This window comes from Ambystoma mexicanum, chromosome 8 (genome assembly GCF_040938575.1).
Source record: "Ambystoma mexicanum isolate Mex_15411 chromosome 8, UKY_AmexF1_1, whole genome shotgun sequence".
Classification (NCBI taxonomy): Eukaryota; Metazoa; Chordata; class Amphibia; order Caudata; family Ambystomatidae; genus Ambystoma; species Ambystoma mexicanum.
Window position 1 is genome coordinate 1,662,041,220 of NC_090929.1, and position 18,151 is coordinate 1,662,059,370.

At 47.6% G+C, this 18,151-nt stretch overlaps 1 protein-coding gene across 6 annotated transcripts in view; it reads right to left on the reverse strand.

Annotated features, from left to right (window-relative positions):
- TIAL1 (TIA1 cytotoxic granule associated RNA binding protein like 1) overlaps window positions 1-18,151 on the reverse strand; it is a 461,563-nt gene that overhangs the window by 63,032 nt on the left and 380,380 nt on the right. For all 6 annotated transcript variants that reach the window (XM_069611938.1, XM_069611936.1, XM_069611935.1 and 3 more), the window contains one exon: window positions 2,487-2,582. In XM_069611938.1, coding sequence (XP_069468039.1) covers window positions 2,487-2,582 — 96 coding nt within the window. The remainder of the gene's footprint in view (window positions 1-2,486; window positions 2,583-18,151) is intronic.

Consider the following 18,151-nt stretch of genomic DNA (forward strand, 5'->3'; position numbering starts at 1 on the left):
TCTAAATGTAACAACTCTACAATATCCTCACCGCCTGCCACCAGTGTTAGGCAAAGTTTGTATGCAGTACCCTCTGGGAACACTACAAACAACTCTGACTACAGGTATAGGCAACCCAACCTTTGGTATAAGCTTGTACCGATAAAAGTTGGTAAAAGGCAAAGGTTATTAGAAGAGACCACAAATATTCCTAAGCAGGTAAGTACTTTTAGATTTTCCTAGAAGAGTCATTCAGTTCAATAGGCTATTCCAAAGTCAATGGGCAAAAGTATTGGATAGAATGAAGCACTTCTGGTAAGTAAATGGAAAAGTCTTCGCATTGTTCTTAGGAGTCTGATGAAATGAAGAATCAAATGTAGGACCACAAGCTGAGACTTGAGTTGTAGAGGTTTCAAGCACTTACAGTAAGCGGTGTCCTGGCCGGACAGTCAGCCAGCCAATCACCACAGAGCGCATTTGTGTCCAAGGCAACGAAGCATAGGGAGTTTCGGGCACCTCCCTCACTTCCTGCCAACCCCAGACAACCTGGAGCCAGAGGAGGGTTTCACTCCAGAAACCCAGCCAAATGAACAAAGACCAAACCTGGTTTGGCATGCAGAGAAAATCTCTAGGACCTTTCCACAAAGAACTAGCGAAAAAAATACAACTGGGCGCCATTTTGACAAAGATGGCTCCCACAGTTGCTTTATTTATTTCTTTATTTATTTGAATTTGTAAAGCGCCAAACTGCCCTCGGGCATCGTGGCGCTGTTAAGGCTTACTTCGTTACATAAGTGCATTAGAAGGCATACATACATTCATGTTGCTTCATAAAATTCCAATAAGTGCTTAACAGTGCTTACATAGATTGGTGGGCAAGTATATGGTGCCAGCCACATCTTTACACAGCGGTAGCTACATAAAGTTGCGAGGTCAATATCGGTAGGCAAGAGCATGGCGCAGCCACATGTTGCATGGCGGCAGCTACAAACAGTTGCATGGTCAAAATTAGTATGCATATACAGGCGCCAACCCAAAGTTGCAAGGCGGCAACACATACGTGGTCAAGGTCAATGGGTAAATGTGTGGTGCCCGGCACATAATACAGAGCAGGCAAGCTACACATGGGTGCATGGTTAGTGTCAACATAGAATGGCATGGGGCCAGTCGTGTATTGGATGGTGGCAAGTGCATACTAGTACATCGGGTTCCAATCAACGGGCAACAACGTGGAGCAAATCTCAAGGTATGGCAGGCAGCTACAGACACTTACTGGGGTGGGGGGAAGTGGGGGTGGCACAGGCGACTAACCGGTGTGGGGGCGAGCACAGACATACAGGGGGCAACAGAGGGGTGGGGGGCGCACAGCCATACAGGGGGCAACAGAGGGGTGGGGGAGCACAGACATACAGGGGGCAACAGAGGGGTGGGGGAGCACAGACACAGGGGGGCAACAGAGGGGTGGGTGTAGTGCAGACATACAGGGGACAGTGGAGGGGTGGTGGGGAGTGCAGACATACAAGGGACAGCGTGGGTGGGAGTACCGACATACAGGGGACAGCAGAGGGGTGCGGGGAGGGAGCGCAGACATACAGGCTGCGAAGGCAGCCCGGGGTAAATGCAAACCATTGTAGTTCAAATGAAACCACTGCCACCAGCCATTCTGTGTGGAACGGGTAACATTAAAAATGTTACATGAGCAGCTAGACACAGGGGATACTAAGTAACCCCTCCAGCTCTATTGTAATATAGGGTGTGCTGAGTCTAGCAAGTTACAATGGTAAGTAAAGTCAATTTCACTTTGCTGCTCTGGGAAACAGTTTACCCCAGAGAAGGTATTTAAATCTCGGTAAATCTGAAAGACTTCCCTGTGACACTGCATTGAAGGTGCTGTGTGACAATGTAAAGATGATGCCTATGGAGTTTGTCAGACTCCATAACAAAAAAGAAACAGCGTACGAAAAAAATCACATTAAAACACATGAGTGGAAAAAAGGGCCGCACTCCAGGAGAATTAAAAAAAAAAATCTAAAGTCAGCAAAGTTGCTGGGGGTCTCTAAGGAGGAGGGAATTAGCACATTTTTGAGAATTCTCCCCGACACACAAGGTGCTGTGTGCTGAAATAATTTATTACAGATGTCTGTGGTGAAATATATGGAGGAAAGCACGACTCAAAAGTAAAAAACAGTAGCAGAAAAAATAGGGTCCCCATCTCAAAGCAAAATAACAAGTGGTGAAGAAAAAAGTCCCACTCAGGAGAGTAAAACAAAAAATCCCATAAGTGCAGCCAAAGTGCTGGGGGGCTGGGGGTGGGTTGCAGGTTGAAGGGAATTGGCACAAGAAATGAAATTCTCTCCAACCAGGGGTTACTTTACTTCCCCATCTCCTTTCGATAGAGACATATGGCTACTGCTTATGCAATAAGGACTTTTTAAAAACTGCAGCCACAAGTGCACTGGTCTTCAACATACATTCCGACAAACATTTCTTTAAAACATATTTGGTACCCGTCAATCCTGCCGCAATGCCACCACAGTAGACTGTGCAGTTTTTGGTACTAGACTGATTCACCACTTCTTCAAATTTCAGCTGTTTTGTGTTATCTATAAAAAATAAAAACATGGAATTGAACGTTATATCACAGGTTTCCTGGTAACATCACTAGTTCATAAAAGACATCTTAAGTAAGAATCGGTGCAGTTCAACTGGTGTGGCACTACACCAGACTGATCTCATGCTATTAGGCAACCAACCTTTTAATATAGGCTTGTACGACAAGTCGGTAGTGTGACTGAGCAGCCAGGCTGATCTTAAGGTGTAATGTGAGCTGTACACTAAAATCAGCAGGTATCCAAGTAAACACACAGTTAAACAATTTATTATTTATACACAGATATTTAAAGCATTCTTTAAAAAACAGTAATTAGCTGAAATATTAATCCCAATTTAGGATTCAATTAAAAAACTGAATAAAGCAAGCAATTCATTCATATGTTACACATGTTCCAGCACCCGGAGGTGATGTCAGTTGAGGCCATAATAGCATGTATATAGTATCAGCTTTGCAGTATTGAGTTATTCAAGGAAGGAAAGGTTAGAGTTAGATCAGAACAGACCGATAGGTTATAAGAACAGTTTGATTCTCCCAAAGGGATGCAGGCAGTCAATTATCCCAGCATTAGTGTTCAACGTTTAAAACATGTAAAGGATCAAGCACTGCCAAAGCCAAAAGATTCAGAAGGAGGCCTTTAGGCAGTCAGGCAATGGGCAAAGTCAAAGCTCTGATGCTCTTCTTGGAAAACATTTCTTAAATAGTTAGTGTTTAAAAGAGAAATCACGGCAACTCAAGAGGAGTCACCGTTAGAAAGCAAAAGCTGTAAGGCCAGTGGAGGCAAGTTGAGGTCAACTTAGAGTAGGGTTTGTTAGGCAAAGTTTGTTTGCAGTACCCTTTAGGACTAATACATATAACTAGAACTACAGGTGTAAGCAAAACCAAACTTTGGTATAAGTCTGTACTACACAGTTTTGTGGTAGCTTTGCTGAGCAGCCAGGCTCATCTCAAGAGGGAATGTGAGCTGTAAAGGTGTTACACATAGGTCTATAATTATAAGTATTGAAATAGACTCTTATACTCAAGGTTTCTTGGTAAAACTTATTAATTTATTTCACAGCCAGTTAAAAGCATTCACTAGAAGGAGGCAATATATATCACAGAAATATATTTCAGTACTTCACAATATCAGGTTGAGGCATTTAAACTACTTTGAAGTTGGAGCAAAAAGGCATAAGTTAATAAAACAAATGAACAAGTTACTTCTTACCTGGTAACGTTCCTTCGACGGGATGTTCCTCCGATGTATTCCTTATCTTTGATAATACGTTTCCAGCTTGCTGGCCTTGGAAATTTCTGTAGAAGGCGCTGTGCGTCGACGTCCGCCGAGTCGATGTCCTTCGACGGCCACTGTATCGGCACCGACGTCACCATGCCCATAAATAGCCACGCGCTGAGTCCGCTGCTCAGTTCCGTTTTGTAGCATAAGAAAAGTCATGACTGAATTGGTTATTGACCTTGAAGGAGCGTAAGCTGCAACCACAAGGGAAGTTATCACTGCGGGGATGGTTGGGAGGGGCGATAAGGAATACGCCGAAGGAACATCCCTGTCGAAAGAACGTTACCAGGTAAGAAGTAACTTATTCTTCGAAGGGATTGTGTCCTCCGACGTATTCCTCATCTTTGATAGACTCCCATAGCAGTGGCATGTAATTGGAGGCGAGTGTTGTATCCCTTTAGGGATGGACCGAATGTAATACAGCCTTGCCGAATCTGGTCTCTTGAGCAGTGGAGGAATAGATTGTAAAATGTTGTGAATGTATGTGCGGACGACCATGTGGCAGCCCCACATATGTCCCGGACCAGAACCCCTCGCTGGAGAACTGAAGAAGCTGCGATACCCCTGGTTGAATGAGCCCTGAGGTTTTGGGGTGGCTCTTTCCCTGCTAGTCTATAACATTCCAGGATGGCCAAGATAATCCACCTGGAGATGGTTTGTTTTGTTATGGGAAGTCCCAACTTGTGACCCGAGTATCCTACAAACAGCTGGTCTGCTTGCCTGATTCTAGCCATTCTGCTGATGTAAAAGCTGAGATCTCGCCTAGGGTCCAGCCTGTGTAGCCTTTCCTCCTCTTTCCCCGGATAGGGAGGAGGGTAGAATGAAGGCAAGGTAATTTTCTGAGTAATACGGAATTCAGAAACCACCTTTGGGAGAAAATTAGGCTTCACCTGGAGGACAACCTTGTCCTTGTGGAAGATTGTATGTGGGGGTTTACAGGAGAGAGCTTGTAGCTCACTCACCCTCCTAGCAGATGTTAGTGCTACAAGTATCTCAATGCGCAAGAGTGAAGTGGCTCGAATGGAGTGCCCATTAAGAAGTTAAAGACTAAATTTAAGTCCCATAATGGAACCTGGAATGGTTTTGGAGGGTAAACATTAGTCAGACCCTTGAGAAATTGTACCACTAGAGGAATTTTGAAATACGATGGTTCCTCCGCAGTGCGCTTGAAGATAGAAAGCGCTGCGAGATAGCCTTTTACAGTGCCAACTTGAAGGCCCGAGTTTGCCAAGTAGAGTAGAAACGATAGCACCGTTGGTGTATCACATGAAAAAGGGTTGATATTCTCTTCCCTACACCAGCTGCAAAACTTGTTCCAACGGCAGCAGTATAAAGACTTTGTTGCTGGTCTTCTGGCCGAGAGCAACACCTCCATGACATCAGGGAGATCCCAATCCTTGTACCTCAACCTTTCAGAAGCCAAGCGTGAAAGTTGAGGGTTTTGATGTCTGGATGGAGAACCTGACCTGCCTTCTGCGAGAGAAGATTCTCTTTGAGTGGAAGACGGATTGGAGGACATATGGACATATCTAGAAGGTCCGGGTACCACGTTCTCCTGGCACAGTCCGGGGCAATTAGGATCATGGTTTTCCGGAATCGTCTCGACCTCCTGATCATTTGAGGAATAACAGGGACTGGTGGAAATGCGTAGAGGAGTGGAAACTCCCAGTCCACTACAAACGCGTCTCCTAGAGCTCCTCTCAGGGGAAATTCCCTTGAACAGAACAGAGGTAGTGCCTGGCCACCGTGTTGTCCGTCATTATCAGGACATTTCTCCCTTGTACTGATGGCAGGAAAGCTTTCAGCGCTAGTCTGATCGCTCTCAGCTCTAATAGGTTGATATGTAGTCTGGACTCCAATGGAGACCAACGACCGCTGATGGTCAAGTCGTTGGCATGGGCTCCCCACCCTGTGAGCGAGGCGTCTGACTACAGTTATCTCCGGCCATGGTTGCCAAAACAGTTCTTTCAAGATGTTCTCTGAATGGCCCACCATTGAAGGTCGTGGGCTACCTTGTCTGGAATCCGGAGGAGGTCTGACATTCTCCCTCAGAATTTGGACCACTGACTTCAGTGCCCACTGAAGAGATCTCATTCTCAGGCGAGCCTCTGGCACAAGGAAGATGCAGGATACCATGAGGCCTAGCAACCTCAAAAAGTCGAAGGCTGGGAGACGCTGGGCATTCTGAAACTTGGTGACCATCTGTAGAATATCTTGAGCCCTCACCTCTGGTGGCGAGGCTTTTCCCAGGGAAGTGTCCAGGACCGCTCCAATGAACTGGAGTCTCAGATGGTATCTGTGACTTCTTTAAATTGAGGGAGAAGCCCAGTCTGTGAAGGAAGAGGCAGACAATCTAGCTGGGTCCGGGCCCGTTCTGAAGATACGGCCCTGATCAGCCAATCGTCCAGGTAGGGATAGACGTGGATCCCTTCCTTAGACTCGCCGCCACTACAGACATCAGCTTGGTGAAGACCGTCGGGCGGAGGTCAGCCCAAATGGCAGAACTCGAAATTGATAATGAGAGTTGCCAATTGGGAACCTCAGGTATTTCCCGTGCTTGAGATGGATTGGCACATGGAAATAAGCATCCTGAAGGTCCAGAGATACCAGCCAGTCCTGGAGCTGGAGGACCTGAAGGATCCGAGAGAGAGTTACCATCTTGAACTTGTCCTTCCTGAGGAACTTGTTCAATTCTCGTAAGTCCAGGATGGGTCTCAGTCCTCCGTCCTTCTTTGGTATGAGAAGTAGGGGGGAGTACCAGCCCTTGTTCCTGTCCGCTACAGGTACTGGTTCTATGGCACCTTTCTCTAGCAGGTCTATAATTTCCTGCAAGCGGAGCGGATCTGGAACTTTTAGAGAGCTGTTCCCTGGTGGATGACTGAGGAATGTGTAGAAAGGGTAGGCAGTAACCTTCGGCAACTGTTTCCAATGCCCAAGCATCTGACGTTATAGCCTGCCATTCCATCAGATGGTGAGTTAACCTGCCCCCTACAGGTGTATTGTGTGGAAAGGCCTCAGAGTGGTTTGGGGCGGCTAATGCAGATGCCGAGGGTAAAGAGGCACCTGCTGCTGCTGCGGCCTTAGTACTTTTGACCCGTCCACCTCGGGTGGATCGCCTTTGGCCTCTTTGAGCCACCTGTCCTCTGCCTTTCCCGAGGTTCCTGAGGGGCGAAAAGAAGGTTGGCGGATAGCATCTCCTAAAGATTTTGCTGCTGCTTTAGAAGTCTAACTTTTCCAGACTGTCATCGGCCTTTTTCCCGAATAATGAAGAGCTGTCAAAGGGCATATTCAAAAGTCTGGCCTGTACATCTGGAGCAAAGCCCGACTTTCGCAACCACGCATGCCTGCGGATTGTTGTACTTGCTGCCATGGCCCTGCTGATACTGTCAGCGAAATCGATGCCAGTTTGAAGTGATTCGCACATGGCATCCTTGCCATCTTTAATAATGTTAAGGAAGGCTTCCTTTTCCTCTCCTTCGGGTATGCAGTCAGACGTTGATGAAGCACACTCCCATAGTGTGTGACTGAACGTGGCGAGCATACAGGTGGCATTGATGGACTTCAACGCCATACTACAGGCAGAGAAAACTTTCTTCGCCATAGAGTCGTACCTCTGGTCATCTCTATCCTGTGGGACAGTAGGGTAAGCGGTCCTACTGCTAGATGAAGTTGCCGTTTGACCCACCGGGCTCTCTGGAGTCGGGTGTTTTGATAAGTATTCAGGGTCAGCAGCCGCTACCCTATACTTGGTTGACAATCTTATTGACTGCAGGATAACTTCGGGAGTTTCCCAATTAGATGCAATTTTCCTTTGTAAGGCTGCATGGAAGAGGACCACCAGGTCCTCCTGTGGGCCTTTGTCTGATATATCTGTTAGGTCATCCTGTTGAAAAACAGGTGAAGGTGCAGACCAACCCATAAATTCAATAATTCTTGCCATCAGGGTTCTATAGGGTGTTTCGGCATGTTCCCCTGGGTCTGGCTTAAATTCAACTTCTGGGGAAGTGTCCAGCCCACTTGCCTCATGTAGTGCCTCCTGTAGGTCCTTCAGTCTTCTTTGTTCAGAGGTGAAATCCTCTGAAATAGGCAGTGTGGTCCTCTGTAACCCAAATGTTCCCTGGTCAGAATCTTCCCCCTCTTCATAAATTGAAGAAAGTCCAGGGTACTCTGACCTCTGAAATGGAGTAAAACCCATCTCTAAGGCAGAAGGAGCCAAACTTGTCGTTATTGGACGAGAAAACGTCGATGCCGATGTAACAGGCTTCGAAGGCGGCGAAAAAACTGGAAGAGGTCTCGAAGAACTCGAGAGGATCGGGATCCTACTCGAGGGCATCGACGACGGTCTCGGCGTCGTGCCAGAGGCCCTTGAAATCACTGTTGGCTGTGGAGTGGCCTTGGTCCTCTCCTTCATCGGCGATCGCGTCGAGTTGATCGACCGATGCGTCGAGGAACCCTTCGACAACAGCGTCGATGGAGCCGATCGTGCGTCGAAGGAACCTTCGACGGCGTTGAAGACGGTGCCTTCTTAGCCGATGGCTCATGGCGCTCTCGGGTGGAATGTTTCGCCGGGTGCTGCGACTCGCGGCTTTTTGATTTTTTGGGATTTTCACCCGGGGTATCACCCTCAGCTGTCTTCGAGGGGGTTGAGGCCGCTTTCTCGAAGACACTTAACATTTTCTTTCTGAATTCCTCCCACTCAGCTTGAGAACTGTGTTTAGTGGGACAGGAGACCCTTTCTGGGGACACAGAAGACGAGGAATGGGACCTTCGACGTCTCTTTTTTGAGTGTCTTGATCTCGACGAATGGTGGGAGCTACTTCGAGATCTAGAATGGGAATGTTTGACGGCGAGGAGACGAATGCCTCGACTCAGCCGACGAAACCTTCGAGGAGGTTATGGCTGACTTACCTCTCTCAAGCTTCCCCTTGCGCTCCTTCAAGGCTTTCGCCGTCATGGACATGCAGTCCTCACACTCCGAACAATGGTGCTCGGATCCCAAGCACCATAAGCAGATCCTGTGTGGATCCGTTATTGACATATTTTTACCGTTGTCTCGACATTTCTGGAAGCCGGATCGCGTCGTCGGCTCTGATGAAGAAGCTATCGAGAACATATGGAATATTCGAGTAGAAATAGTTATCCTGACTGAACGACGTTCGAGGCCCCACGAAGCACGGAAAAACGGAACTGAGCAACGGACGCAGCGCGTGGCTATTTATGGGCATGGTGACGTCGGTGCTGATACGGTGGCCGCCGAAGGACATCGGCGGACGTCGACGCGCAGCGCCCTCTACAGAAAAAATTTCCGAGGCCAGCAAGCTGGAAATGTATTATCAAAGATAAGGAATACGTCGGAGGCACAATCCCTTCGAAATTACAAAATTACAGTTACTCTAAAACAGTGCAAATAGATTTCACCAGAGGAGCTGATTCAATGCAATAGGTTAGGCCAAAGTCAATGGGCTAAAGTCTTGTATAGGAAATAGCAGTTCTTGAAGTTAAACGGAAAAAGTCTTTGCCAAAGCTCAGAAGTAGTTTGTAAAAGAAAGATTCATATGTTGGGTCACAAGCTGACTAGGCCTGCAAGTTGCCAAAGTTTCAAGCACTTTCGCAGTCGGAGGCAAGTTCTCTCGGTCGGGTTTTCACAGTACCTTACAATGAAGAACAAGCTGCTGCTGAAGACGTCTGTTCCTGGAGTTCCTGCAGAGATCGCTGTTCCTTAGCCTCAGTCTTGGGGACAAGAGGGAGGACATCGGGGGACCACTGCACTGGGACTGGTCAAAAAGCTGGCAAAGGCAAATCTTCAATTCCGGTAGCTGTAGTCAAGCACACAAACGGTGCCCTTCTCCCTGGCTATTCGGTATCCTGCAGCACGCTGAGGGGAAAAACAACCAGCTCTGAGAATGGCATCCAGGTGGCTTACAAGTTGATTGGTCCCACCAACTCAAAGGGAGAAGTTGTCCTTGCAGGGCTGCTCTGTCGAGATGAACTTTGTGACTCGGACCTGCAGCAGGGCTTCACCGGGCAAACCAACGGTCCATGGGTTGCAGCAGCCGTCCTCTACCAGCTCGTCTTCAGTTCTTTCGTTCCAGTGGTCGACTGACTTCCAAGCCAAGAAAGTCGCCTTTTATTTTAAACAGTTTTCTCCCATTCGTTCCAGCCTAGCTGCCACTCACCCAGCAGGGTGGCTGTCCTTGCCGGACAGTCAGCCAATCACGCCAGAGTACATTTGGGTCTCCTAGGAGACTAAGCACAGGGAGTTTCTGGCACCTCCCTCACTTCCTGCCCACCCCAGACACTCGGCCTCAAGAGGCAGTCTTCAGTCCTGAAGCCCGCCAAAGGCGTAGAAACAAAGGGACCAAACCTTATTTGGGGCGCAGAGACAAACTCTAGAAGGACCTTTCCAAAATGAAATTGAGAAAAAAGACCAGGACCATTTTAAACAAAGGAGGCTCAGACGCCACCTTGAAAAACATGGCTCCCGCGATTGAACGCTACTGGTGTTTGCGGTCGGGAACAATCATGGTAGTTGTAAAACCACTGCCACCAGCCATTTCGAGAGGAAAGGGTGTGCTGGGTCTAGGAATTTAGAAAGACTAGTAAAGTCAATTTCACTTTACTGTCTCTTTGAAACAGTTTATCCCAGAGAAGGCATTTAAACCTTGGGCAGCATGAAAGGCACCCCTGTGTCACTGCATTGAGGGTGCTGTGTGACATATGAAAATATGTTGTCTAAAACTACATAATCAAAGAAACAAACAGAAAAGAAATAGAAAAGTTCAAAGTACCAAAGTTTAGCAAAAGAGCCGGAGGGCTCTAAAGTGGGAGGAATTGGCACATTTATGAGAATTCTTCCTAACAGGGTTAAATCGCACTCCAAAAGACGGTAAGCACCCCAAATGACAAAAGGACTGTTAGGAAAGATTCTATGTATTAACCCTGTGGGAGACTACCCCAGCCTTGTACTCTAGGCAAAAGGTAACCCAACCTTTGGTATAGGCCTGTACTACACAAGTTGGTAGAGTGACTGAGCAGCCAGGTTTATCTCAAGGGGAGTCAATGTGAGCTGTAGAGGTGCAACAGAGATTCACAGTGACAGGTATTCAAATAACACTTCTATTCAAGGTTTATCAAAATAATTCTTATTTTAAGTCCGTTTTAAAATAAGCCTTCTTTAGAAAGGGTAATGGCAACAATAAAATACACTTCAAAAATACACTCCTTCACTTTCAGTTAAGTAGATACCCTTTTGGGATGAGAGAGAGACACTTCCTACACCCTGGGTTGACTTCAATTGCCAGGACACTGGACACTGATACATCACTAACACTTGATGCAATACTGAGGTTGTGGAGAAAGGAATAAATTAGGGAAGGAAACAGGTTAACAAGCTTCATCAGACCCAGACAAGTAAGCACTTTACAATCCCCCAATGAAATATAGGTTAACCCATTCCCAGAAAAACAAATACTTATGCATGACTTTGAGGGCCAGATAAACACAAAGACGGTAAAAAATAGTCTTCAAGGAGCCAGGACAGCCAATGTCAATTGAGTAAAGTCTAGGGGAGCTGAGGCACTTATTGAAGATAGCACACATCTTGCACAATGTGAAGTTTGTGGTATAAATCACTGTTGGGCCACAAGCTGGTAGGCTTGTGAAGAGCAAAGATGCAAGCAATTCTGCAAAGGGCAGCAAAACCAAGTCTCCAGTGAGCAAGTAAGCCACACACAAGAGATAAGTGCCCCTAGTAACAGTACCTTGAGTCTGAAGAAATTGTTCCAGCTGGCTTCTGTTCCCGATGTAGTCCTGGAGATACTGTTGTTCCTGGGCCTCAGTCGTGGGGACAAGAGTGAGAATGTCTGGGGACTACTGCACTACGGTTTGAAGGTTGGCGGCAGCAATGGGCACACTCTGATCAGCAGCACTTTGCGGTTTCAGCTACTCGCAAACAGCACCACCATGATTCTTGGACACCTTATGGGCTCTCCTTGCTTCTGGGGTCCAGCACTCTGTTGAGGTAGCTCAGGCTTGGATCTCCCTGCTTCGAGGGAGTCCTTACGGTCTTGCAGGAGCTTGGGTCCTGCTCAAAAACTATGCACTCAGTTCGTTTGTTCCTGTCCCCTGGCACTGGATTCCAGCAGCAACAAAGAACTACAGCCAGCAGGGAGAGGGGTTCCAGTCAAGTTAGTCTTTGGGTCAGTTGTACCCACCTACCCAAGGGAAGATGTGGTCCTTTCCGGGCTTCTCTAGTCTATTAGTTATTTGGCGCTTCAGCACTGCAGGAGGGCTTCACTGGTCAAACCAACGGTCCAGGAGGGTGCAGCAAGCTTCTCTTCCATTTTCTTCTTCAGTTCCCTAGTCCAGTGGTCAACTTCGGCTTCCTTGCAAAAGACCTTGCCTTTTATGCAAGTATTTTCCATTGATTCGCAGCCTAGCTGTCACTCACAGCAGGAAGGCTGTCCTCCAAGGACAGCTAATCACCTTTGAGTCCATTCCTGTAACCAAGGAGACCAAGCACAGGGTGTTTTGGGCACCTTCCTCGCTTCGTGCCCTGCCAGGCACGCTGGAGTCCGAGGCTTCATCAGTGAGTCCCGTCAAAGACAAGACTAACAAAGGGACCAAACCTGGTTTGACACAGTAAATCTGAAGAACCTTACAAACAAGAAATGGTGAAAAAAAGAAGACCGGGCCATTTTGACAAAATGGGCACCCATGGGTGCAAAATTGCAGCTGAGGATTCAACCTGTGGGAAAAACGCACAATGGTAGGAAAATTAAACCACTGCACCAGCCATTAATTGTAGTGAGGGCAACATAAAAAAAAATGTTGCATGAGAAGGTAGACAAAGGGGTTACTAAATAACCCCTCCCCAGCACTCCACTGGGTCTACACAAAGAGAAAAAGTAAAGTCAATTTCACTTTACTGCTCTCAGAAACCGTAGTTTATCCAAGAGAAGGTATTTAAACACTGCACTGACGGTGCTGTATATCACAATACAACAAGATGATGCCTATGGAGTTTGTCAGACTTCAAAAGAAACAGGGTTCAAATAAGAAAGAAAATACTTAAGCGTGAGAAAAAGGTCTCACTCCAGGATAAAAATGAAAAGCCCTAAAGTCCAGCAAAAGAGCTGGGGGTCTCCAAGTAGAAGGGAATGAACACAGAAATTAGAGTTCCCCTAACAAAGAACCCAAGCTCACAGTACCTTAGAAATGACTAAGCTGTTCCAGCTGGATGCCTTCTGGATGCAATTCAGTAGACCCTTGTTCCTGGTCCTTGGTCGTGGTGACAAAACGGAGGACGTCTGGCAGGCTCCTGCAGCAGCACTCGAGAGTGACTCTGCGGCAATGGATTTCCGTCGATAAATTAGCTCTTGTGGTTTTGGTGCCTTTTTCTCAGCGCCAAAGAACGAACAGCTCCAGTTGAAGTTCCTTGAACCTGGACTCTGAAAGAGGATTTCCTGCTTGTCGGGTCCTCTGGACGTCCACATAGATTTGGCCCGATTCAGACTTCTGAAGACAATGCACTCACGGGTGGTCGAGGTACCCCGGGTATTGAGCTTCTGCAGCCTTGGAAAGTCACAGCTAGTCGGGGGTTGCACCAAAATAGAGAGTGTCTTGAGGCTAGTTGGTACCACTAGCCTAAGGGAGGAAGTCGTCCTTTACGGGTCTTCCCTGTGGATTCGAAAACTGGGTCAGCACTGCTGCAGGGCTCCACCGGGCACTTTGCGGTCCATGGGGGGTGCTGCTGGAGTCTTCTCTCGTCTTTGTTCGGGAGGATTCTCAAAATGTGCTAATTCCTCTCTACCTTAGAGACCCCCAGCTGTTTGCTAAACTTTGGGGCTTTGAACTCTTTAATTGCGTTTGTTTTCTGTGTTTATTTTCTTTGGTTATGGAGTTTTAAACAACTCCATAGGCATCTTTTTTATTTGTGTCACAACACCCTCAGTGCAGTGACAAAGGGAAGCCTTTTAGACTTACCAAAGGTTTAAATACCTTGTCTGGGATAAACTACTGTTTCCCAGAGAATGTAAAGTGAAATTGACATTACTAGTCTTTCCAAATTCCTAGACCCAGCTCACACCATCTTACAATGGAGTGCTGGAGGGGTTACATAGCATCCCTGTGTCTAAATGTAGCAGTCAAATTCTACCTCCTACTGAAAAGGCTGGTGGAAGTGGTTTTACAACGAACTACCATGATTTTTCCCAACCGCGAACACTGGTAGCTAAAAATCACGCGAGCCATGTTTTTTAAGATGGCGCATTAAGCCCCTTTGTTTAAACAGGTCCCGGTGGTCTTTTTTCGCAGCTTCTTTTTGGAAAGGTCCTAGTGTTTGTCTCTGCGCGCCAATCCAGGTTTGGTCCATTAGGTCGTATGCCTTTGGCGGGCTTCAAGACTGAAGACCGCCTCTGGCGTCTTAGTGTCTGGGGTGGGCAGGAAGTGAGGGAAGTGCCCGAAACTCCCTGTGCTTAGTCTCCTAGGAGACCCAAATGCACTCTGGCCTGATTGGCTGGCTGGCTGACTGTCCGGCAAGGACGCCCACCCTGCTGGGTGACTGGCAGCTAGGCTGGAATGAATGGGAGGAAACTGGATAAAAGGCAAGTTCCTTGGACTGGAAAGCACAGTCGACCACTGGAATGAAAGAACCTAAGGGCTGAAGAGGACAGCTGCTGCAACTCCTGGACCGTTGGTTTGCCCGGTGAAGCCCTGCTGCAGGTCTGAATTGCCAAGTATCTTGACAGAGAAGCCCCTTCAAGGATGACTTCTTCCTTTGAGTTGATGGGACCAATCAACTCGTAAAACACCTAGATCCCATTCTGAAGGCTGGTTAGGATTAACCAGGAAGAGGGATACCAACTTGTGCGCTTGAATCTACAGCTACTGGAACTGAAGTGACTCCATCTTGTTTGCTTTTTCGGCGATCCCGTGCAGTGCAGGAGTCCGACGTCCTCTCTCCTCCCCACGACTGAGGCTCAGGAACAGCGAAATCTGCAGTACCTGCCAGGAACCAACGTCTTCAACTGCACCGTCTGATACCAGAATTGCTCTTTCCTACCCAGAACACTAGCCCATTGAATTTGGCCTTGTCTATTGACTTGAACTCTTCTGGTGAACTGAAACTATTTGCACTGTTTAACAATTATGTAATCTATTCTACCTACCTTGTCCATTTTGCTCACTTTTAAGTAACTGAACTGCCATTTGGCTGCTATGTCAGGGGAGCTCAAACTGTCAAAATCTTGGGAGTATTGTATTGAAGTGTATTAGTATATAATAAGTTGTCTCCTTCTAGTGAAATGTTTTCTAAATTATTGTGTAATAGATTAAGTGTTTTACCAAGAAACCTTGAGTATATGTGTCTACTTGAACCACTGTGATTGATGGTGCCCTGTGTAACTCCTGCTCACATTCACTCTTGAGATAAGCCTGGCTGCTCAGCTTGCTACCAACAAACTGGTACAGACTTACACCAAAGGATGGTTTGGCGAACACCTGTAGTCCTAATTGTGTGTAGCGGTCTCAGAGGGTACTGCATGCAATACTGCCTATTAGTCTTCTGCTTCAAATGTTGTCCTCCAGTGGTTGACTCTGCTCTTAGCCCCAAAAACCTTGCTTTTTATTCAAGTTCCCATTCAATCACAACCCGAGGCTGTTCTCCAAGACAGCCAGGTGGCCAATTGGAACTGGTTTCACGCAGGCACACCTAGAGACAAAGGACAGGCAAGTTTTGGGACCCTCCCTCACTTCCTGCCTTTCCAGACATTTGAGCCTGGCCCACAAAGCTAGTTCAGGGCATCATCACATGGCCTAGAAGGATTCAGTGGCTACAGTAGGGTGAAGCACGCAGACAGTGAAAACATGTTAGGTAGACTGTAGAGGGCTAGGATGGGCGGAACACCAATATAAAATTTGCATTGTATGGCATGTTACTAGGTAAGGCACTCTGCACAAGTTACTCACAAAGCTTTGTAACACTGCAAAATAATGTAACTAGGGAAAAGGCAGGTATACAGTATACATCTAATTTCAAGGGCTGTCATTCCAGAGATTGAGGGGGCAGGTCATGGATTAGAATAAAAGCCAGAATTCCTATTCTCATGAAGTGTTTTTTGTCCCTGTACCGAGAATTCTCATTTCTGTTATTAATTCCCTTCTAGAGACCCCCAGCTATTTTGCTGGGCTTCAGGACTTTTTGATTTTCATCCTGAAGTGAGACCTTTTCCTCACTTATGTATTTTTCTCTCTGATTTGGACACTAGTTCTTTTGGTTTTGGAGTCTGACAAACTCTATAGGCATCAACTTTTGTATTGCGAGACTCCGCATCCTCAGTGCAGTGTCACAGAGAAGTCCTTTGGATTTCTCTTAAGGTTTAAATACCTTCTCTTGGATAAACTACTGTTTCAAATAGTAAAGTGAAATTTACTTTAAATTTTTCTCTTGGTAGACCCAGCACACACCATCTTATGTTGAGTGCTGTGGGGGTTACTTCGTATGGAACAAGTTACTTACCTGTAACTGTTCTCCAGCATGGGTCTGGCATGGATTCACATGCTCATGAATATTCCCCGTCAGGCCGGGAATCCTCGGTATAGAAAAAAAATCAGTATCAGTTTCGTTTCTGATCTGTCTTTCTCAGTAGTAACCAATCACTGGTCTCTGGGTCATACTGCCCCCAGCCAATGACTGCCCTCTCCCTAAGCCCCGCCCCTGGCAGCCATCCTCAGATTTGGTAGCACGTGAAGTGGCAGTATGACCAAGTGAAGAGCCGCAGAGGGGTATGCGGGAGGGTTCGCATGTGAATCCATGCCAGACCCATGCTGGAGAACAGTTACAGGAAAGTAACTGGTTCCTTCTCCAGCATGGGGTCTGGCATGGATTCACATGCTCATAAATATAAGAATACATAGCAGTATACACATGCACAACCACGGGAGGTGGCACAAGGCTCAATATCAAGCAATACAACAACTCAACATTAAGCATCTCTTACCTCCTCACCAGGCTCACCTTAGGCGAACAGGTTGCGCAGCACTGCCTGGCCGACTCTGGACTCCTCCCTGGAATCCCGGTCGACGCAGTAGAATCTCGTGAAGGTGTGCGTCGACCTCCACGTAGCAGCCCTGCAGATGTCGAGTAGGGGCACACCAGACAGGAACGCCGCAGTAGCAGCGATCGCTCTGGTCGAATGCGCTCTCGGACGGCCGGGCAGCGGTCGGTTTGCCAACCGGTGACAGTGCATGATGCAGCCGGAGAGCCATCTGGAAATGGAAGACTTCGAGAGAGCCTTCCCTTGATTCACAGGTCCAAATTTCACAAACAGCTGTGATGTCTTCCAGAAACTCTTTGTGCGTTCCACGTAAAACTTCAGCACTCTAGCTACGTCTAGCGAGTGCAGAGTCCTCTCAGCCGGCGACGGGAAGAAAACTGGCAACACCAAGGGCTCGTTGAGGTGGAAGTCCGACGGCACCTTGGGCATGAAGGAGGGGTGCGTCCTCAGCACCACCCTCGTGTCGTGAAAAGTCAAGTAAGGAGGCTTGCAAGACAGGGCCTGGATCTCTCCCACTCGTCGTGCAGAGGTGATGGCCACGAGGAATGCTGTCCTCCACGACAGAAACTTCAAAGGCACTGAATGCATAGGTTCGAATGGGGCCCCCCCCATGAGCCTAGTCAGTACCACGTTGAGCTCGCACGCCGGGGCAGGGAGCTTCACCGGCGGGAATGATCGGAACAGTCCTTTCATAAATTCCTTCACCAGACGATGAGACCACAAGGACGCCCGTCCTGTAGTTCTGGTGTAACGTGAGACAGCAGCCAGATGTACCTTGATGGAAGCGTGAGATAGGCCCGCCTTGGCCAAGGACAGTAGGTACGGCAATACTTGAGGGGCCGTAATCCGCAGAGGGTTAATTTTCTGTGCCCGGCACCAGATAGAGAACCTCTTCTATTTGTGTCTGTAGCACGAGAGTTGATGAAGCCCTGGCCTTTGCAAGAACCTCTCTGCAATCGGCCGGGATGTCGTATCGTCCAAACTCTAGTGCTGCAGGAGCCAGGCCTGCAAGTTCAGCGACTCTGGTTCGTGGTGAAGAATGGCGCCTCCTTCTCTGGAGAAGAAGATCCGCGTCCGTCGGTAGCTTGATTGGTGTGGACGCTGACAAGTCCAGAAGGTCCGGGAACCAGATCTGCCTCGGCCACTCCGGTGCGACGAGGATCATCCTGCACCGGGACCACTTGAGCTGGTTGACGAGCCGGAGTAGCAACGGCGGGAATGCATAAA